Source organism: Odontomachus brunneus, unplaced genomic scaffold (genome assembly GCF_010583005.1).
Source record: "Odontomachus brunneus isolate Ranch 3 - 2012 unplaced genomic scaffold, Obru_v1 Obru_scaffold_001, whole genome shotgun sequence".
Lineage (NCBI taxonomy): Eukaryota > Metazoa > Arthropoda > Insecta > Hymenoptera > Formicidae > Odontomachus > Odontomachus brunneus.
The window spans coordinates 2,885,213-2,904,854 of NW_022639451.1; the positions used below are offsets into that span (position 1 = coordinate 2,885,213).

Here is a 19,642-nt window from a genome sequence, read left to right on the forward strand (position 1 = left end):
TGCACCCGGGTAGGGAATCTGAACGCACCCGTAGATAGGGACTTGTATTTAAGGTCTCTTTGGCCGGTATTTATAGTCGAATTTTATTTCAAAACCGTCTTAAGAAATGTCTTAAGATGCAAACGGCTTTGTGATTGGTTCATGACATCTTAAGACAGTACTTAAGATGATCTTAAATATAAGATCGGACTATGAATACTGGCCTTTAAGTTCGTCTTTAGATGCTCTGTAGCCAATAAAATGATCCGTAGAACATCTGAAGATGAACTTAAATATAAGGCCTGACTATGAATACTGGCTTAACTTTGAGTTGCCGTGCAAGTGCAAAGTCCTTCTATCTTCCGTTATTGTATCGCCGTGGATAAACTCAATTCGGTTCGGTTTCGTGCGAGAATCTGTGAGTTTTACGTGTATTCCGCTTGTTTCGTCGTGATTTATCAATTCTGACCGTTTGCTGTTAACGTGATTTCAGATTTATTACAGGTAATTCTTCCAATAATATTCGATTTTCCGCTTTTGAAACGGCATTCAGCCTTATTTTATGTTTTAAAGCATGTGTCGCGCATACGATCGTTTGTACCAACGATGATGCACATATTTATCACCAATTCGGCCATTTCGTGTATCAGGATTTTGCGTGCGTTCGTTTAGTAGAAATAGTAGACGGTAAATCGCGGTTTCAGAAAATCGATGGTCAACAAGTGCAGGTTAGGTTACACCATAGTACAGCCAAGCTTCCTTCCTTCCTTCAATACTTGGCTAGAGGTGCTGCCACGGTTCGTACCTTAACGCCATTACTCCGACATACAGCCAAACTTGTCTTGCACGTTTTTGCCGCTTTCGAACGTTATTAGTAAAAACTATTTTTGTTTTGATGTCCTCTATATCTCTGGAGGTTTCTGAAAAAGACTAAAAAATGTAAACATATCTATGCTATTATTTTCATATGTAAATAATATGCCGCAAAATGGTTCTGATGAAATCTCTTATAAAAAAATAAAATTACACAATTATTCCGTAAGAACACATTTACTTTTGCCGCTTTAGCACACATATTAGCAAATATTGCTTCAGCTATACACTTTAATGTAATTTAATTCTATTTTTCAACGTGCTTATACTACACGCTCGGGTCAGCAGTTCGTATGGTGTATCTATATGCGCAATCGTTATTTATACACTATATAATAGATCACTTTCTATAATTTGATTAGACATGCGGTTAATAATCTGTCTCATAGGATAAAAAGCTACCCATTATGATCCAAAATCATCCATTATGATTTATCTTATAAGTATGATGTTACACATGAACTATATGTATAGCAGTTGTAAGATTTGATTGATTTAATGAGAATAGTAAAGGATATATCTTTTTATAAATAGTAAAGAGTAACGGAGAGGCAGGTATCTTTAATTTTTTTAATCTTGCCAAGCTTGTGTGCCTGTTGTAAGCCTTGAATGAAATTGTCTTTGATACTGATTGATTCTGATAACAATGGTTGACAGCATTCAGTTTTTCATGCACTGTGAAACATCCATAAAAAATTGTCAAACATAACTCTGATGATAAAATAGATAGATTGAATCATGACAGGATACATTCTGTAAAGAATCTTTTATAAAGAGTTATATTTTAAATAAGATATACACCCCAATAATGTGTGATATTATAAAATATTCTGCATATAAAATATTGTATAATTTCATGTCTAATTTGTTTCAGCATTTGTGTACACTTTCTGGCTCTCTCTCTCTCTCTAGTTACATTTTATTTATTATAAAAATAAGATGACTGAGATGTCTGTAATAGGTTAAGTATATATAATAGATATTTAAGGTATTTATATATCAACATAGTGTCCCATGTGTTCCCACAAAATATTATATTCCATTATAGTACGATATAACTTATATCCAATTATCAGATATTGTCACATGGACAAATAAGCTTCTCTCAATAACATTAATTGAAATATACCATTAAAAATATGCAATAAATCTAATATATCCGTAAAAAAAGTATTCAATTCCTTTAACATTTTGAGACTTGATATTTACACACATACACACTCACAACACACCAAGAATAGCGCTCATATCTACTTAAATTCTTCCAGAAATGCCAGTTGCGTCCGAGGTAAAGTCAAGCTGGGCCGACGAGGTCGAAGAGGAAGGAGGAGTGCTGCCCGTACCCTCAGAGGTCTACGAGAACGGCCACAAAATACTTACTGAATACAAATACAATCAAGACGACAAGAGGGTGAAAGTGGTGCGCACCTTCAAGGTGGAACAACGCGTAGTGTCAAAGACGATCGCGGCGCGTAAGAATTGGGACAAATTTGGGGACTCTGAAGACGATAGGCCGGGGCCTAATCCAGCGACGACTGTTATCGGTGAAGATGTCTTTATGCAATTCATATCCAGTAAAGAGGAGGAGAACAAGGTGGAGGAGGATTCGTTGGATAAACTGAAAAGCATGGGTGACAAGGGTGTCGTCAAGTGCCGTAATTGCAACGGTGACCATTGGACGTCCAAATGTCCGTACAAAGACACTGTTCTCGCTGGAGGTAAGTGACGACCTGAACTGCAAACGTCGATCCTAGTATTTTAGCCGGCATATCGGTACACGATACGTTCTTTATTTCGGCAAATCTCTAAGCGTACGCTCTCCTCTGTTCCAGGAAAAGTGCCAGACGACAAGAAACCGCTTGTGAACACGGCCGTACCAGGTGCAATGGTAGAACTTAAGCCGCAAGGTGGCAAGTACGTGCCGCCCGGTATGCGCGACGGCGGCAACAAGCGCGGTGATTCCATGCAAATGCAGAGACGAGACGACACGACCGCAATCCGAATCTCCAATCTCTCGCAGAGCACCACTGATGCAGATCTGGATGAACTCGTAAAACCCTTCGGGTCCGTGGTAAAGCAATTCTTGGCCAAGGAGAAACTTTCCAATCTCTGCAAGGGCTTCGCATACGTTCATTTCAAACACAGGGCAGACGCAGCGAGAGCGATTACAACTCTGAACGGTTATGGCTACGATCACCTTATTCTAAGTGTAGAATGGTCAAAACCGCAAGTTCAGAGTAACTAAGATTGAGGACTGCTTTTATATTTATTATTGTACATAATACCATTACATTTATTAATGTACATAATACCATTAAAATGAACCGCCGTTCAAGATTTAATTTCTCGGGGTTTTTTCTTTCTATGTCAAATAAAATATTGTTGACAGAAAAACCTTTGTTTTAATAATTCTGATTGTTATCAACTGATAACAACGGATTTTTTAATAATTTTTGACATCGAAATATAACAAGTGCAAAGCTAAAGGTGCCTTTTCATGCTTACGCTTGACGCAAAATTTTAATGTCAAAACAGGTCATGTGATCGAAATCGCTACTGGATATAGGGCGATTTCGATCACGTGACTGTTTTGACCATGGACCATGGACGTAGGAATATCTGGACAGAACGTATTTTTATGGGCGCGGGATGTGTAGCCAGCGCGGTGAAGGAAAATCGGTAAGCGGACAAAATCCATAAAAAAGAGGGGACATCGTTGGCAACGTTCAAAAGTTCCTAAGATCCATAAATTTATTTCTCAAGGTTAATATCATTGTCGGACGGATGAGTACAGAGGTGTAGAGTTGTGACAGGTTTTATGTCACGGTGTCAAAAGTAAACATCACGAGAGTGAGTGACAAGTTATGGAGACAGAGAATAAGAAAGTACCAATTAGTACTAAATGTCAAAAGCCGTAAATTTGAGATAACGTTTGCATCGAGTTCATGAGCGTAAAAATAAATAGTGTGACTGCCTTTACCATAGGTCGTATTATATAAAAAAATAACGTTATCTGAAATTTACGGCTTTTGACATTTGGTACTAACCTTCTTCTTCTTCCACAAGATAGCACGAGGAATTGCCGATTCACAAAATTTGGTATTAACCTCTGTTTCCATAACTTTTCGCTCACTCCCGTGATGTTTAGTTTTAACATCGTAACATATAACCTGTCACAACTCTACATCTCTACACCTCTATACCTCAGTTGTGTTGATAATAAGAATGTTAAAAAAGGTAAGTAAGAAGTTAATATACAAAATTATAATAAATTTATACACATACAACACAAAGGGTCTCTGCTTTTAATATTTTCACGCGATTTGCTCTCAAATTATTCGTTATTAATAAACATTCTACTTTATTCGAATAAAGTAAAAACTTCTTACTTATCTTTTTTAACATTCTTACTCTTCTTCTACTGATTGCGCGTTACATGTGAGCGGATAAACTTCTGATAAAAATACGTATGTATGAAATGTCAAACTGTCAAAATGTCACTTCTATTTTGACATTCCCGCTTGCCGGATGAATCAACAGTCATGAAAAACGATCAGCTAGAAACGGACACGGCTGGTCAAAACTTTTTAGTAACTATCGATCTGGGAAATGGTATAGCATCAACGCAACTGATGGTTCCTGCACACAGGACGCGGTAATGCTTGCCGCGCGGCGGAAGTCCGCGCGACAGCCAATCAATATGTTGTTCTTCCGTAAGAGCTAGAAGGTTATTACGGAAAGCAGCATATTGATTGGCTGTCGCGCGAACTTCTGTCACGCGGCAAGCATTATCGCGTCCTGTGTGCAGGAGCCATTATTCTCGAAAAATATCGCATACAATATTTCTATGAAAAGCTATAATATACGTAACATGAATTATAGCTTTTCATAGAAATATCATATGTAATATTTTTCAAGAATAATGTATGATTCACACCGTGAGTCCGATGTACGACGTTCGATATCCAATAGGAGAACAGCTTTCTAATATAAAATTCAATTCTCCATTGGAAAGCTATTCTTTTATTGGATATCGGACGCAATGTGAATCCTGCCTAAGGCCCCAGGAGTGTTTGCTGAATAGAAATATTCTGTTTTGATTGATACGTTTTCATGCATCTTCAGAAATGCACCAATCAGAACAGAGTACTTCCATCCAGCAAGTAAACTAGCACGAACAAGCATCGTGTGTCACTGGCTTAACTTTGGATTTGCCATGCAAGCGCGGAGTCTTCCTATCTTCCATTATTATATCGTCGTGGATATATTCAGCTCAGTTCGGTTTCGTGCGAGAATCTGTGGAAGTTTCACGTGTATTCCGTTTGTTTCGTTGCGACTTATCAATTCCGATCGTTTGCTGCTAACGTGATTTCAGATTTATTACAGGTAATACCTTCATTGATATTCGATTTTCCGCCTTCGAAACGGAATTCAGCCTCTTTTCTGTTTTAAAGCATGTGTTGCGCATACGATCGTTTGTATTGTCAATGATTTCACATATTTATCACCAATTCGACCATTTCGTGTATCAGGATTTTGCGTGTATTAGCTTGGTAGAAATAGTAGATAGTAAATCGCGCTTTCAGAAAATTGATGGCCAACAAATGCAGGTTAGGTTATTGTATGACAAGCTTGTCTTGCATGCTTTCGCCGCTTTCAATCGTTATTGGCAAAAAATATTTTTATTTTAATGTCCTCTATATCTCCGCGAATTTTTGTCGATTTAATTTTACAACTCTCTATACAGAGTTTCATATTTGAGGCTTTGGCGGTGCCCATGAATATTAGTTTGGTTTCCGGGTTTGAGTCGCGTGAATTCTTTGTTTGATTCTTTATACAAGGTGTCTGATTCAATACATGCAGGGCTATGTTCAGAAATTTTACTCGATGGGTAGAGCTACTTTAATAAACCGATCATAATAAATAAATCTTAGTTCCTTTTGCCCTGATTGGCTAATTAAGTGTTACTCTACTCACCGAGTAGGGTTTCTGAATGCAGCCCAAGGTGCTTTCCAGCTACGTTACACAAAACCAATTTATTGGTCATATTATCTAAAATATCTTGTAAGATAATATGGAACCAATAAACTAGTTTTGTATAACACAGTATAACGTAGCTGGAAAGCACCCGCAATGACTTATAAAGGTAGAGCAGAATATGAAAGTAAGATCTCGTGTTTACAAAGCTTGGCCTACAATATCGCGCGTTTTATGCAATATTCTTTTTTTAATATCTTGAAACTTTACACATGTGGTTATTTGCAAAATGTTGGAAGTTCTCATACTTACCCACATAACCCGATATAACGTCTTATCCCTTGTCCACAATCTTGCTTTAATTCTTAAGCCATAAGAAATTGACCAACCACAGTTCATTTTTTTTTAAATAATCGACTGTGGTTAGTCAATTGATTATAGCTTAAAGATTAAAGCAAGATTGTGGATAAGGGGTTAGGTCCAGTTCCACAACCTCTAGTTAACTGACCAATTATTTCATTGGACTTGACCAATCGCATTTAGGCCCAGTTCCACAACTTTCAGTTAACTTAACTGGCTGGTTATTCCATTGGACTTGACCAATCGCATTTGACATTAAGAAGAGTTAATCAGAATTAACCAATCACTATTGGGACTTAACTGGTAGTTAAAATTAAACGAATGTTGTGGAACTTTGCCTTAGGCCAAGTTTTCCACAACATCTGTTTAATTTTAACTACCAGTTAAGTCCCAATAGTGATTAATTAATTCTGATTAACTCTTCTTAATGTCAAATGCGATTGGTCCAATGGAATATCCAGCCAGTTAAGTAAACTGGAGGTTGTGGAACTGGGCCTTAATGTTAAGAAGAGTTAATCAGAATTAACCAATCACTGTTGAGACTTAACCGGTAGTTAAAGTTAAACGGAGGTTGTAGAACTGGGCCTTAAAAAGTTATCAGAGAGACATCTGTATGACGTCTATGACATTTTATACACACACGCGCGCACACACACACACAGGGTGGCTCACGTAAAATGTTACAATCTAATAACTCTAAACATATTGTCCTGTCAAAAAGTTGTTCATGAGAAAGTTTTATATATTCGAGGGGCCTTTCTATGTAAACAAAAATCCACTTCCGTCTCCCCTTGAAGAAATTTCTTTCTAAATAAATAAATACAGACGTATATTTAAGTATTGCTTAAAATCAAAATAACGTTGGTGCAACCGGGCCTAAGAGATCTTAAAATAATGTTTTAAAGACGTTATATATATATATATATATATATATATATATATATATATATATATATATATATAAAACGTCTTTAAAACATTATTTTAAGATCTCTTAGGCCTGGTTGCACCAACGTTATTTTAATTTTAAGCAATACTTAAATATACGTCTGTATTTATTTATTTAGAAAGAAAGATAAAGATAAATATATATTTAAGTTTTGTTTAAAGCCAAAATAATATTGGTGCAACCAAACCTTAGAGACGTTTAAGATTACTATCTTTAAATAAAGGTAGTAATCTTAATACTATATGGAATAAACTGCAAGAGAATCGCGCGAGACTAGTTGGCTGTAATTGTGCAAAATTGACCCAACTTACACGGAGTACATTTTGAGAAAATTGAAAATGAGAATTTGATAAATGTTTAAAAAGTATAGACAGCACTGAAGTTCTCTGCAATCGCTCAAAAAGTCAAGCATAATCCATTTCTTCTTTTTAAAGGTATTTATTGATAAGCTTAACTCTTAAGAAAATGGATAAAGAAGTCGTAATAAGTAAAAAATAGTGTAACTGATAAAAATAAAAATTGATCCTTAATTAATTTTAGGCGCCCATAAAGCATGAATCTTTTTTATTTTATAGAGAAGGACATATGAGTTACTCATTGATAAAGCTTACAAATAAAAAATTACAATTTTGTGGGTTGGATTCTTGCATAACTATGGCTAATTAGTATCGCGAGGAGAAGCCATATTGAGGTAGTTTAGTTTCATCTCTGCTATTTGTAGACACGTTATGACAAGGCGTCACTTCTTGCGATGGGGTCTTGTATGTTTCACCATTCTTTATTATCTACATCTGATACGTTTTTGAAACTAATTTGGTTACCCAGTGAGAAATGACTTACCGATAGATGTCGAAAAGACGTCGATTTGACGATTTCGACGTCGATTGGAAAATCATTTCTCACTGGGTAATGAGAATTGAAATAGATAGAAGCCAATGGGTGCGTTCAGAAGACACAACTGTTGCACAACGGTTGAGTAATTAGTCAACGTAATTGGTCTAAAGTTAGGGATCTAACAGTAAGGACCAATAATCACTGACCGCTCACTGATCAGCTGTTTTCTGAACGCAGCCATTTATTGTTATTTCTCGCAGGAGATATTCTAATTCAGTCCAGGTCGATTGAAAGAATCTCATCAAGTTCATAGAAATATTTAGAGATACCAATTTATTAACTCATGATTGCCAATATATCATACAGAGTAAGTCATAGTGGATAAACCAGCTTTTTATCCTATGAGTTAGATTATCGACTGCATGTCTAATCGATATACTTGCGTATATAGATGGCGATTGCGTAAACACACCATGCGAATTGCTAGCCGCGAAGTACAAACATGTTAAAAAATAGAATCAAATTACGTTAAAGTGTATGACTGAAACAATATTTGCTAATATGTGTGCTAAAGCGACAAAAGTATGTGTTTTTACGGAATAATTGTGTAGTTTTATTTTTTTGTAAGAAATTTCATCAGAGCTATTTTGCCGCATATTATTTACATATGAAAATAAAAGCATAAATATGTTTACATTCTTTAGTCTTTTCCAGACGCCTCCAGGTCTTATTTCGATATATAAGCTTCAAAAACAAGGATATATTGGAATCATATTATATAAAAGCACACGCGCGAATGTTAAAAATATATCAACGTGTGACCGTATATAACATGTTAACAACTTATTAATATTTTTACTATAAGTGAAATGACCATCTTCCATCTTCTTACAAAGCATAACTTTTTGCAACACTGAAGAACTCAAAGGTTGCGTTCTGTTTCACGCATTATGCGCGCATTTCCTACAATATAAATATATGTAACATAAATTATAGATAAATACGCATATATTCGTGAAACGGATCGCGGCCAAAGTGAAGATCTGAAAGGCAGAACTATAAACTTACTGTGTAATAAAACCGCAGATCTTGTACGTAACACAATGTTGCAAAGAGCTACGCTTTGTGAGAGGATGGAAGGTAGTCATTTCGAGCACTTATTATGGTGAAAACACTGATAAATTGTTGACATGTTATGTACATTTACACGTGATATATTTATTTTCATACATATGTGTGTTGTTACATAATATGACTTTAATATATCTTTATTTTTTTAACCTTACATATCAAAGATCTGGAGAACGCCATGTCTGGAAAAGACTGAAGAATGTGAACATATATGCTGTTATTTTCATATGTAAAAAATATATGGCAAGATATCTCTTATAAAAAAAAGGAATTAGGCAATTATTTTATAAGAACATATATTTTTACCGCTTTAACACACATATCATTAAATATTCCTTTAATTCCTGTATTCAGTGTATCTACGCAATCGCCTTACATAATAAATCACCATCTATAAGTTGATTAGACATATGGTTGATAATCTGTGTTGTAGGTAAAAAGCTAGTTTACCCATTATGATTCATCCTACGTAAATATGATGTTACACATAAACTATACATACAACAGTTGTAAGGATTTTATGAGAATAGTAAAGGATATATCTTTTTATAAATAATAAAGTGCAACAGAGAGAGAGAGATGGGTATCTTTAATTTTTGGAAACTTGCCAGGCCTGTGTGTCTGTTGTAAGTCTTGAATGAAATTGCCTTTGATGTTAATTGATTCTGATAACAAGGATTGACTGCATTCAGTTTTTCATACACTGCGAAACACTCTTACATCCATAAAAAATTGTCAAACATAACTTTGATGATAAAATAGACAGATAGATTGAATCATGACAGTACATTCTGTATCCTACTTATAAAGAGTTATATTTTAAATAAGATATACACCAATAATGTGATATAAAATATTCTGCGTATAAAATTGTATAATTTCATGTCTAATTTGTTTCAGCGTTTGTGTACACTTTCTGGCTCTCTCTCTTGTTACGTTTCATTTATTATAAAAATAAGATGACTGAGATGTCTGTAATAGGTTAAGTATATATAATAGATATTTACATAAGATATTTATATATCAACATAATGTTCCATGTACTCTCATAAAATATCATATTCCATAGTACGATATAACTTGTGTAACATCCATTTATCAGATATTGTCACACGGACAAATGAGCTCGTCTGAATAACATTAATTGAAGTATACCATTAAAAATATATCTAATATATCCGAAAGAAAAGTATTCGATTTTCTTTACATTTTGAAACTTTATATTTACACACATACACACCCACAAACGCACTAAGAACAGCGCTCATATCTATTTAAAATTTTCCAGAAATGCCAGTTGCGTCCGAGGTAAAGTCAAGTTGGGCTGACGAAGTCGAAGAGGAGGGAGGAGCGCTGCCCGTGCCCTCAGAGGTCTACGAGAACGGCCACAAAATACTTACTGAATACAAATACAATCAAGACGACAAGAGGGTGAAAGTGGTGCGCACCTTCAAGGTGGAACAACGCGTAGTGTCAAAGACGATCGCGGCGCGTAAGAATTGGGACAAATTTGGGGACTCTGAAGACGATAGGCCGGGGCCTAATCCAGCGACGACTGTTATCGGTGAAGATGTCTTTATGCAATTCATATCCAGTAAAGAGGAGGAGAACAAGGTGGAGGAGGATTCGTTGGATAAACTGAAAAGCATGGGTGACAAGGGTGTCGTCAAGTGCCGTAATTGCAACGGTGACCATTGGACGTCCAAATGTCCGTACAAGGACACTGTTCTCGCTGGAGGTAAGTGACGACCTGAACTGCAAACGTCGATCCTAGTATTTTAGCCGGCATACCTGTACACGATACGTTCTTTATTTCGGCGAATTTCTAAGCGCACGCTCTTCTCTATTCCAGGAAAAGTGCCGGACGACAAGAAACCGCTCGTTAACACGGCCGTACCAGGTGCGATGGTAGAACTTAAGCCGCAAGGTGGCAAGTACGTGCCGCCCGGTATGCGCGACGGCGGCAACAAGCGCGGCGATTCCATGCAAATGCAGAGACGAGACGACACAACCGCAATCCGCATCTCCAATCTCTCGCAGAGCACCACTGATGCAGATCTGGATGAACTCGTAAAACCCTTCGGGTCCGTGGTAAAGCAATTCTTGGCCAAGGAGAAACTTTCCAATCTCTGCAAGGGCTTCGCATACGTTCATTTCAAGCACAGGGCGGACGCAGCGAGAGCGATTACAACTCTGAACGGTTATGGCTACGATCACCTTATTCTGAGTGTAGAATGGTCAAAACCGCAAGTTCAGAGTAACTAGGATTATGACAAATCTTGTGGACTCTTTTTGTATTTATGCTTGTACATAATATCTTTAAATTGATTTCCGTTCAAGAATTTAATTCGTCGGCTTTTTTCCCTTTCTTTTTCTTTTTCAATTTGATGTCACATAAATTTTTACTGACAAAAATCTTTGTTTCAATAATTCTGATTGTTATTAACCGAACACTTTTTCACCAATCTTTGACTTCGAAATATGACGAGTGCAAAACTCATTTTGTTGCAAAACAGCTTTGACTTTCTTACATTATATTATGTTCTTAAAATTTTATGTATTCTGTGAGCACAATATGTGCTTCTTCCCTTCTAAAAAATAAAAGACAATCGCAGGGTACGGTAAAAATATAAACTACATTAGTTTAATTATTAAAAGGAATTCGTAAGAAAATAGGAACTCGTATTCACTTGGCGATACAGTTTGAATATTTTTTTTTTTCTTGATGTAGTTTGAAACGTAGCCGATGTTCAATGAGACATGATTTTAAATAATTTTTAGGAGCTCTGTTATTGGACATCGGTGGTTGTGTTCCAAACTGCGTTGAGGAAAACAGTTGCACTGTTCAAAATACCGATGAATTTTTATATTTGATCAAAAAACATCCAATAAAAAATATTGCTTTATAATTTTTTGGTTTATCTAATGAAATATCATTATGAAATGTTCTATTAAATTTAATCAGATATCCTGATCGGATATAAAAATTCATCGGTATTTTGATCGGAAATATACATTTTTTAATTTTTTTATTGTCTAATTTCTTTCAATGTGGCGATTCAGTTTAAATATTTTTTTTCTTGATGCAATTTGAAACGTAGCTGATGTTTAATGAGACATAGTTTTGAATAATTTCCAGAAGTTCTGTCATTGGACATTGGTTGTGTTCCGAAATGCATTGAGAAAAATATATCAAATCATTTTGAAAAATGTTCATGAGAAGGTACTACATGCTCTTACGATATCAAAATCAAGATGATGCTTCGATTAATACTCTGTATCAACGAATCTATTTAATGATCTATCTATTTTGTTATTTAATGCTAAATACGTGTTGAATTTTTGATTACTCAATCAACTGTAACTGAGTATAAATATTGCGTTTGGATGCCAACTGGAAATTGGATTGTCTCATTTGGCATTGAATATATCATGTGTATGAGCATTGCAGGATGAATCCTTCATCTTCTGTTCCATATCTACATTTCACGACTGATGCACGTAAAAAGTAAACGAATAGAAGTTTTCTTTCGTTATAATTTTATCAGAGACTTTTAAAGTGCAAGATATCTTCTTCTTGCTTTTGATATCGCGATATACTTCCAGTTTTATAAATTGTAGCCATCCCGTTTATTCCCGCAATGAAAGAATTAGGTCGGGAGCCACTTGTGGCGATATAACTATATACTGTATATGTAGAAACCTTATATCAACAAATAAAATGTAACTTTTTACTTGCGTAATGAATTTATTTGCTCACTTCTCTTCGATCGTCGAATCATAAGATTTAGAAAGAGGTAAGAGGACCATTGGTGATAACATTGAAATGTGGGAGAAATTCGTCGGACCGAGAGCAAATGTGCGAGACGTTAGCTCTGATCTTGCAGCCTTCGCTTATCACGTCGACGTTAGAGGTGCGTAAGTCGCTTAGTATAGACAGTTTTATTTCAGTATATTACATAGATTATATTGAATCACAATGAATATAATTACATTTGGATTTGGCCGCGCGGCATTTACGAGTAAGACTTAGGTACATATTTCCGGAATCGTAACATTACGTCTAATACAACCTTACACAATGGCTTATATAAGACTCCTTGAGAAGGTACATCCATCGCTAATTACAATATAATACATTCGCCGCATCGCTTCGTTCGGGACCAGTTTCGTCGCGACGACGCGCAATTTTTTCATCCAGAAGTGTAATCCACAAGTCGCGTTGGTTTTCGAAAAAGGAAATAAAAATATCAAGAGCAAACCGATGACCTCTCACGCAGGCTAAACAATGAAATGTTACTGGAAATAGGAGTCAAAAGACAGAACATCGCATGCAGCCTCTCGTGTTTACTTAACGCGCGATTAATCTCGAACGACGATGAACGGTGGAAATAGCGGAAAATCTGGTCGAAGCACACATTCGTTGGTTTCGGAGGTATTAGCAAAAGTACGAAAAATCATTTTTCTTCCAAGTTTGAAAGAAAAAATAGTTACGTCGTTGGGTCCATATATACATTGAGAGAAAAAATAATTGCACACACAGTAACAATAATCTAACCATAAATTATGTTCGTTTTTGGTCTCAAACGTATTTCCATAATACATGCAAATCGAAGGACGTTGTATAATAGTCATCGTGAAATATTATTAACAGTCCTCAATTTTAATTATATTAAGACTCCTGATCAGTCATTGCGGCTATATTGGATTGTTGATGTCAGAAGTGAGGAAAACCATGTCCAGAATTCCTGCGAACTATAGCTAAATAAAAAGATATATCATTCAAATAACACTTGCAATCTGTTCTACTTGTGAAATTCCCCGAATATTCCTCTTTTTCCGAAATAACTTATTACGTAATCGTAAAATAAATATGACAAATCGCCTGTTTTGACAGAAAATTAGCTGTGTCGACTGAATAACTACTTACATGCATTAAATATCACAATAGGCATCCGGAGCATCCCTATATTTCCATAATTGTATCACATGTGACATGCACGCACTACACTGAGTAATAACGTTGTAGTTCGTAGAAAAAAATGGATCGTCTGTTTACATCATTAGGTCCATTTGTTTTCGATGAATTTTGCGTTAGTGCAATAAGTTAGAGAGAGACAAGTATACCTTCCTTCACTCTAACTTATCGCAGTGGTCTGCATTTTATACACCGAGGTTACATTCTCTAAAACGTCTTTTTTAAGGAAATTTTACTTGATATTCTATAGTATATGTAATGTGAACTATAGATATTGAGTAAAATTTTCCTCAAAAAAGATGTTTTAGAACGCAATAGTTTGCTCATCATTTTACCCTTAATATCCAAACAGCACTAATCTCCACAGGCATCCTAAGGACATTCTGAGAACGTCCCTACGTCCTGAAAACGTCTCCAGGACATCCTCTGGAGATCTGTGCTGTCTGGATAATCATGTCGTCACCATCAATGCGGAGTTCTCGGCTGACTGATCAGAAATCTTAATTAATTGTTACCAAGTGAACATCTTTTATGTCTAATCGTTCACTTTGGATGTGACAAGTGCAATGTCCATCATATCGTCAGGACGGCTTCGACATTTTTATATTGTATTACATGGCGAAACGAACGCCATTCATGTCTCCAGTCGCAAGGTATCATTGATGCGGATTTGGACGAGCTCGTCAACGTCAACTCTTTGGATCCGTGGTGAAGTAATTCTCAGGTCGGTATTTATAGTCGGATCTTATATTTAAGACCGTCTTAAGTTCATCTTCAGATGATGTACAGATTATTGGCTACGGAGTATCTGAAGGAGAATTTAAGACGGTCTTAAATATAAGATCCGACTATGAATACCGGCCTTAGTTAAAGAGAAGCTGTCCAATCTCGGCAAGAATTTTGCCTACGTCCACTTCAAGCATACAGCTGACGAGAGTGATCGCCACTTTGTATGGTTATAGCTACGATCGTTTCATTTTAAGCGCAGAATGTTCGAAACTGCAAGTACAGAATATTTAAGATTATGGCAAATTCTGACCCACATAGTGTGTTCATTGACGTCGAGTGCAAAACTCATTTTATCACCAAAATGAAACTTTCGATGTATGATATTAAAAACAGGAAGAATAATAATGTTCCCTATCGACGAGTCTATTTAACGCTAAATGCGAAATGAACTTTCGATTATCCAATTGATATAAGTATTGCATTTGGATACCAACTGAGAATTGGACTCTCATTCGTTGAATATACTACGTGATTGCAGGACGAATCCTTCATCTTCTGTCCTACAAACCTTTACGATTTATGCACGTAAAAAGTATAGACGTCCTCCATTATAATTTTATATGATAGACTTTCAAATTGTAAAATAATTGGAATATCTTCTTCCCGCTTCTGATATTACGATATACTTCCAATGTATTTATAAATTCGTAGCTATCCAAAGTGAATTAATAAGTTAAATTAAATTGAATTAAATTAAATTTAATCAATAACACTTATACGAGACCGCGACAAATTAATATCTTGCACGAGATGTCCGTTTCGATCGAATGCGCCGCTATTTCTGTCGCTTATCGTCGTTAAAAGCTGGTCCACCAATCGCGTCTGTCGTTCGGGCTACCTTCGTGTGTGATATAACATCTACATTTATTCATTTATTCATTCAACACTGCGGAGAACTGTACGGGCGCGATTTTTCGCTACCGTCGTGAAATAAGAAGCGCGAGATTAAACGGAACACCCTCTCTATGGCCGGACTAAGCACTCAACGTCTCATTAAACACAAGAACGCCACGCGAGTTTCCGTAAATGTAGATTACGTAGCGCCGCACAGATTGATCGGGCTTCCTCTCGCGCGATGAATCTGGAACACGCTGTAGCGATCCAATTATCCGGAAATACAGTCGGCAATTGAAAGATCGGACAGCTGGAAAATGTACGATTAAAATTAGCAGCAATCTCCATCGAACTGGCGCGGTATTTCTTTCTCTTTCTGTCTCTCTCTCTTTCTCCTTCTCTCTCTTTCTCTTTTCTTTCTTTCTTTTTCCTTTGCACATATTTCGTTGTAAAATAAATTGTAATGCATACCGGATGGTCCAAAGTATATCTCAACAAGAAACACGAGGTTCTCATATTGGCGATGATCGACGGGTATTTTCAAAATTCGTGATAATATAACATGTCAGAAAAACGAGGAAATCTTCGATTCTCTCTCTCTCTCTTTCTCTAGTCTAGTTTACAACGACCGTTTAACACTAGAACTAATCGATAATTAACGACCTATTTTTATCAGAGCAGTTAAAACGACAGATTTTTTTAAAAAAGTACGTAATATAAGGGAAAAAATGTTTACTTACTTCATTTAGTTCTACTCAGTTAATTAAAGACACAAAATGTATCGTTATAAATTTGGGTAATTTTTATAAGATATTACGCACACCTCTCCTATGCTCTCATATTTTTGACTACTTTGATAATTTTATATGTAGAAAAATGCATTTACACTGCATTCAAGTGAACGTTACTTGTTTCAAATATTTCAGCATAGAATATATGTATTCTATGTTGAAAGTTTATAAATATTCGTACTTAAAGAAATCGAAACAATAAAAATGGAAGAATACAATCTCTTGTCTTCTTTTCTTTCAGTTCGGTTTTACATTCAGAAATTTAAATGTCTAGGATTAGACATACATAGAAAAAAATAGAACATAGAAATAGAAAAATAGAATATAGAAATAGATTGCATAGAAAAAAAATTAATATCTACTTAGAACTGATATACTCAAATTAACAATAATTGTTTCATATATGAGCAACGATATATAATTTTGTTTATAGGAATTTTAAAATTTTGAATTTCAACAATGTTATAGTTTGATTCGAATATCATAATAGTCTTATAAGAAGTGCAATATGATTATTTGGATGACAATAGTATCTTCTTCCGACATTTAAAAACGTTATATTCTCAATCCAATATTTTTTGTGCTTCCCATTCATAAAAATTATTTATATATTTTTCTTCGTTATAAAGAAAATATATATATCATACCTAAAATATATATTTCATATACAAAATGAAATGTATTGTATGCTTACCTTCGTTTAACGCTATGTAATCTCATTTTACGATTTATAAAAAAACGAAAATATTTAAAGAAATTATTGTAAAAAATTAAAATATTTTCAAAACAAAAGTGTTCTTTTTTCTCCGCTTCTCTCAGCAGTAAGATGATCTTTTTCTGTGTGTAGTGTTAATATGCATGCCCCCTTCCAACTAATAACTTCCTATTAAATTATCTTAATCTCTCGGCGTTACGTGCAAACAATAGTGAATTTAATTGACACGACATGTCTTCTTACGTAATTGCACACTGTTCGCGTGCATCGTCAACATCAAGACGATTTAAAATAATAATAAAGATGTCATTATTTAATATGTACGTATCAAACGATCGAAGTAAGCTAGCACTTTCTTTTTTCTGTTCGATCTGTTCGAGCGTCCCTACTGGCAAATCCGCTTTACATTACATCTGACTTTTCTTTTAATTTCTTTACTTTTTTTTGGTCCAGCCGGTACATATACATGCATTTGGGTCTGCCTCCTGAATTAAGAATTGTCTACTATTTTTCGTCAAGACGCACGGAAGTCATACGCCGTACAGAGCGATGTTGCTTTATCACGTGACGTTGATCTCCTCGTCCTCCTCGTTCTCCGTGTGCTCCTCGGGCCTCTGAGGGCTCGTGAGCGGACTGACGTCACTCAGGTCCATCCTCGGCCTATCGCCGTCGGCGTCGCTCAGATCCGGATTCGGGTTGTTCTTGTTCGGTAACGTTTGCTCGCGCGAACCGCCGGTCGCCAGCAGCTCCCGTTCCTTGCTGTTCCTCCACTTCATACGTCGATTCTGGAACCAGATCTTCACCTGCGAACACAAGGCGTGCGCCCGACATGGAGCCGTTAACAGTTTGCGGTGAAATCTGATCGTGAGGGTATCTCTCTCTTCCTCCCTCACACTGAAAGAACAAGCTTTTTGGTAATTTAACCAAATATCTCAACTGCAAATGGATCGTTTGTTGATATGGCACAGCATAGTGGGAACGAATGATTTATTACTTCCAATTTACTGCTCTGAGCAATACTTCTGTGAAGGCCGTTCTACAATAATCGTAAAAATATGCAGTAAAACATAAGCAGTAAGCAAACTAACCAATCAGAGTCCATTATTCTTGGGTTGTAAGAATTCTATCGATCGATTAGTTTACTATTTATATTTTATTCCATATTTTCACAGTTATTGTAGAATGAGCTTAATAGAGACATCATTAACCTAAACTAAATAGACGAGAACACATGTGATTTGTTTCTCGGGTACTATATGTTTGTTAAAATGATAAATCTCGTAAGGAATTATTTGCAACAATAACTATTCGATTTGTTTCTCTAACAATCATCAAACAGCAAATGTGCTTTTGTTCTGATAATCGAGAGAATTTTCTCGATACTTTCTCCCTTCCTTCTTCCCTCTCTCTCTCTCTCTCTCTCTCTCTCTCTCTCTCTCTCTCTCTCTCTGAAACTATTGTTCTTCCTATCTCCAGAAAAAAATATATATGGAATATATTTGTGGAATACACACACAGAATATTCATGAAATATTTATACATAGGGTTTTAATGATTAAAAATCGATATGCAGGATTAAAAGGTCGGCCTGGTGGATAGAGAGAGAAGGAAACATATAGAGGTGACCCTCACTGATTTCGATGGGCTCTGCACATATGTTACAGAGCAACTAAAAATAAAAAAACACGTATTTTTATTTATATGTCCCGCGCATTTTTATTCCACGCATTTCGGGCTCGAATCGACCCCTGGAAGATAACTCGAACGAATATCTTCGAAACCGTAATATGTACGAGAAAATATCCTGAGAAAAAGATGGATGGTATTTAATATATCCTTTAAATTCTGCATTTAATTTCTTTAGAAATGTATGACAGTTGAGGATATGTGTGTGTCAAAAAATGATATTTTTTAATTATTTAAATACAGATATAAAGATTATCAAATAACTGCCGTGCAAATCATTTTTGTTTTTTATATACCGAGCAATTTCGAAGATATTCGTTTACGGTTAATTTTATCGTATTTCCCGCAAATTATTTATTCAACATTTAAACGCGCAAGAAAGCACATATAAAGAAAATATGTATCTTTTATTTTAAGTTACTCTACAATATACTTAAAATTCATCAAAATCAGAAAGGGGCACTTTCATATATCTTCTCTTCACACTGAAAATTTTTGAAGGAACTCTGAAGGCACATTCGTTATCAAGTATTATCCTTTCGCGATTTAAATTATACCATAACATTCGTCTTTTGTCGCCCATCATTATGCGCAATCGAATATCAAAGAATCATATTTATTATTTATACCACAAAAATAGAGATTAGTCGAAACCACTCGAATTGAGTTAAACGAATTCTATTTTAGGGTTATATTTGACGAGTTAATTGTCTTACTTATTTTAAAGGACATTTGCTGTTTTTTTA

The 19,642-nt window shown here is 35.6% G+C and overlaps 3 protein-coding genes across 9 annotated transcripts in view; 2 read left to right on the forward strand and 1 right to left on the reverse strand.

Moving 5' to 3' along the window:
* The first annotated feature begins 300 nt into the window (after positions 1 to 300).
* Positions 301 to 3,194, forward strand: LOC116840672 (eukaryotic translation initiation factor 3 subunit G-like). 5 transcript variants are annotated; one of them, XM_032807707.1, is made up of 5 exons: positions 301 to 483; positions 684 to 776; positions 1,727 to 1,813; positions 2,121 to 2,570; positions 2,685 to 3,194. In XM_032807707.1, exons 3-5 carry the CDS (start codon positions 1,792 to 1,794, stop codon positions 3,095 to 3,097), a joined length of 885 nt encoding a protein of 294 aa, XP_032663598.1. In that variant the 5' UTR covers positions 301 to 483; positions 684 to 776; positions 1,727 to 1,791; the 3' UTR covers positions 3,098 to 3,194. The 5 variants fall into 5 exon arrangements, with proteins under 5 accessions (XP_032663598.1, XP_032663623.1, XP_032663604.1 ...); XM_032807732.1 differs by lacking the exon at positions 1,727 to 1,813; XM_032807696.1 differs by lacking the exon at positions 684 to 776 and having other exon boundaries at positions 302 to 483.
* Positions 3,195 to 5,073: 1,879 nt separating this feature from the next.
* Positions 5,074 to 12,841, forward strand: LOC116840686 (eukaryotic translation initiation factor 3 subunit G-like). Of its 2 annotated transcripts, XM_032807745.1 has the most exons (4): positions 5,081 to 5,238; positions 10,004 to 10,084; positions 10,392 to 10,841; positions 10,956 to 12,841. In XM_032807745.1, exons 2-4 carry the CDS (start codon positions 10,063 to 10,065, stop codon positions 11,366 to 11,368), a joined length of 885 nt encoding a protein of 294 aa, XP_032663636.1. In that variant the 5' UTR covers positions 5,081 to 5,238; positions 10,004 to 10,062; the 3' UTR covers positions 11,369 to 12,841. The 2 variants fall into 2 exon arrangements, with proteins under 2 accessions (XP_032663645.1, XP_032663636.1); XM_032807754.1 differs by lacking the exon at positions 10,004 to 10,084 and having other exon boundaries at positions 5,074 to 5,238.
* A 189-nt stretch (positions 12,842 to 13,030) lies between these two features.
* LOC116840651 overlaps positions 13,031 to 19,642 on the reverse strand; it is a 74,630-nt gene continuing 68,018 nt past the window's right edge. Inside the window, exons 4-5 of one of the 2 annotated variants that reach the window (XM_032807624.1) lie at positions 17,736 to 18,013; positions 13,031 to 16,014 (exon numbers count right to left, since the gene is read on the reverse strand). In XM_032807624.1, the coding sequence (XP_032663515.1) occupies positions 17,771 to 18,013 (243 nt within the window). In that variant the 3' untranslated portion in view covers positions 13,031 to 16,014; positions 17,736 to 17,770. Of the gene's footprint in view, positions 18,014 to 19,642 lie in introns of both variants that reach the window. The other variant, XM_032807613.1, reaches the window with a different exon arrangement.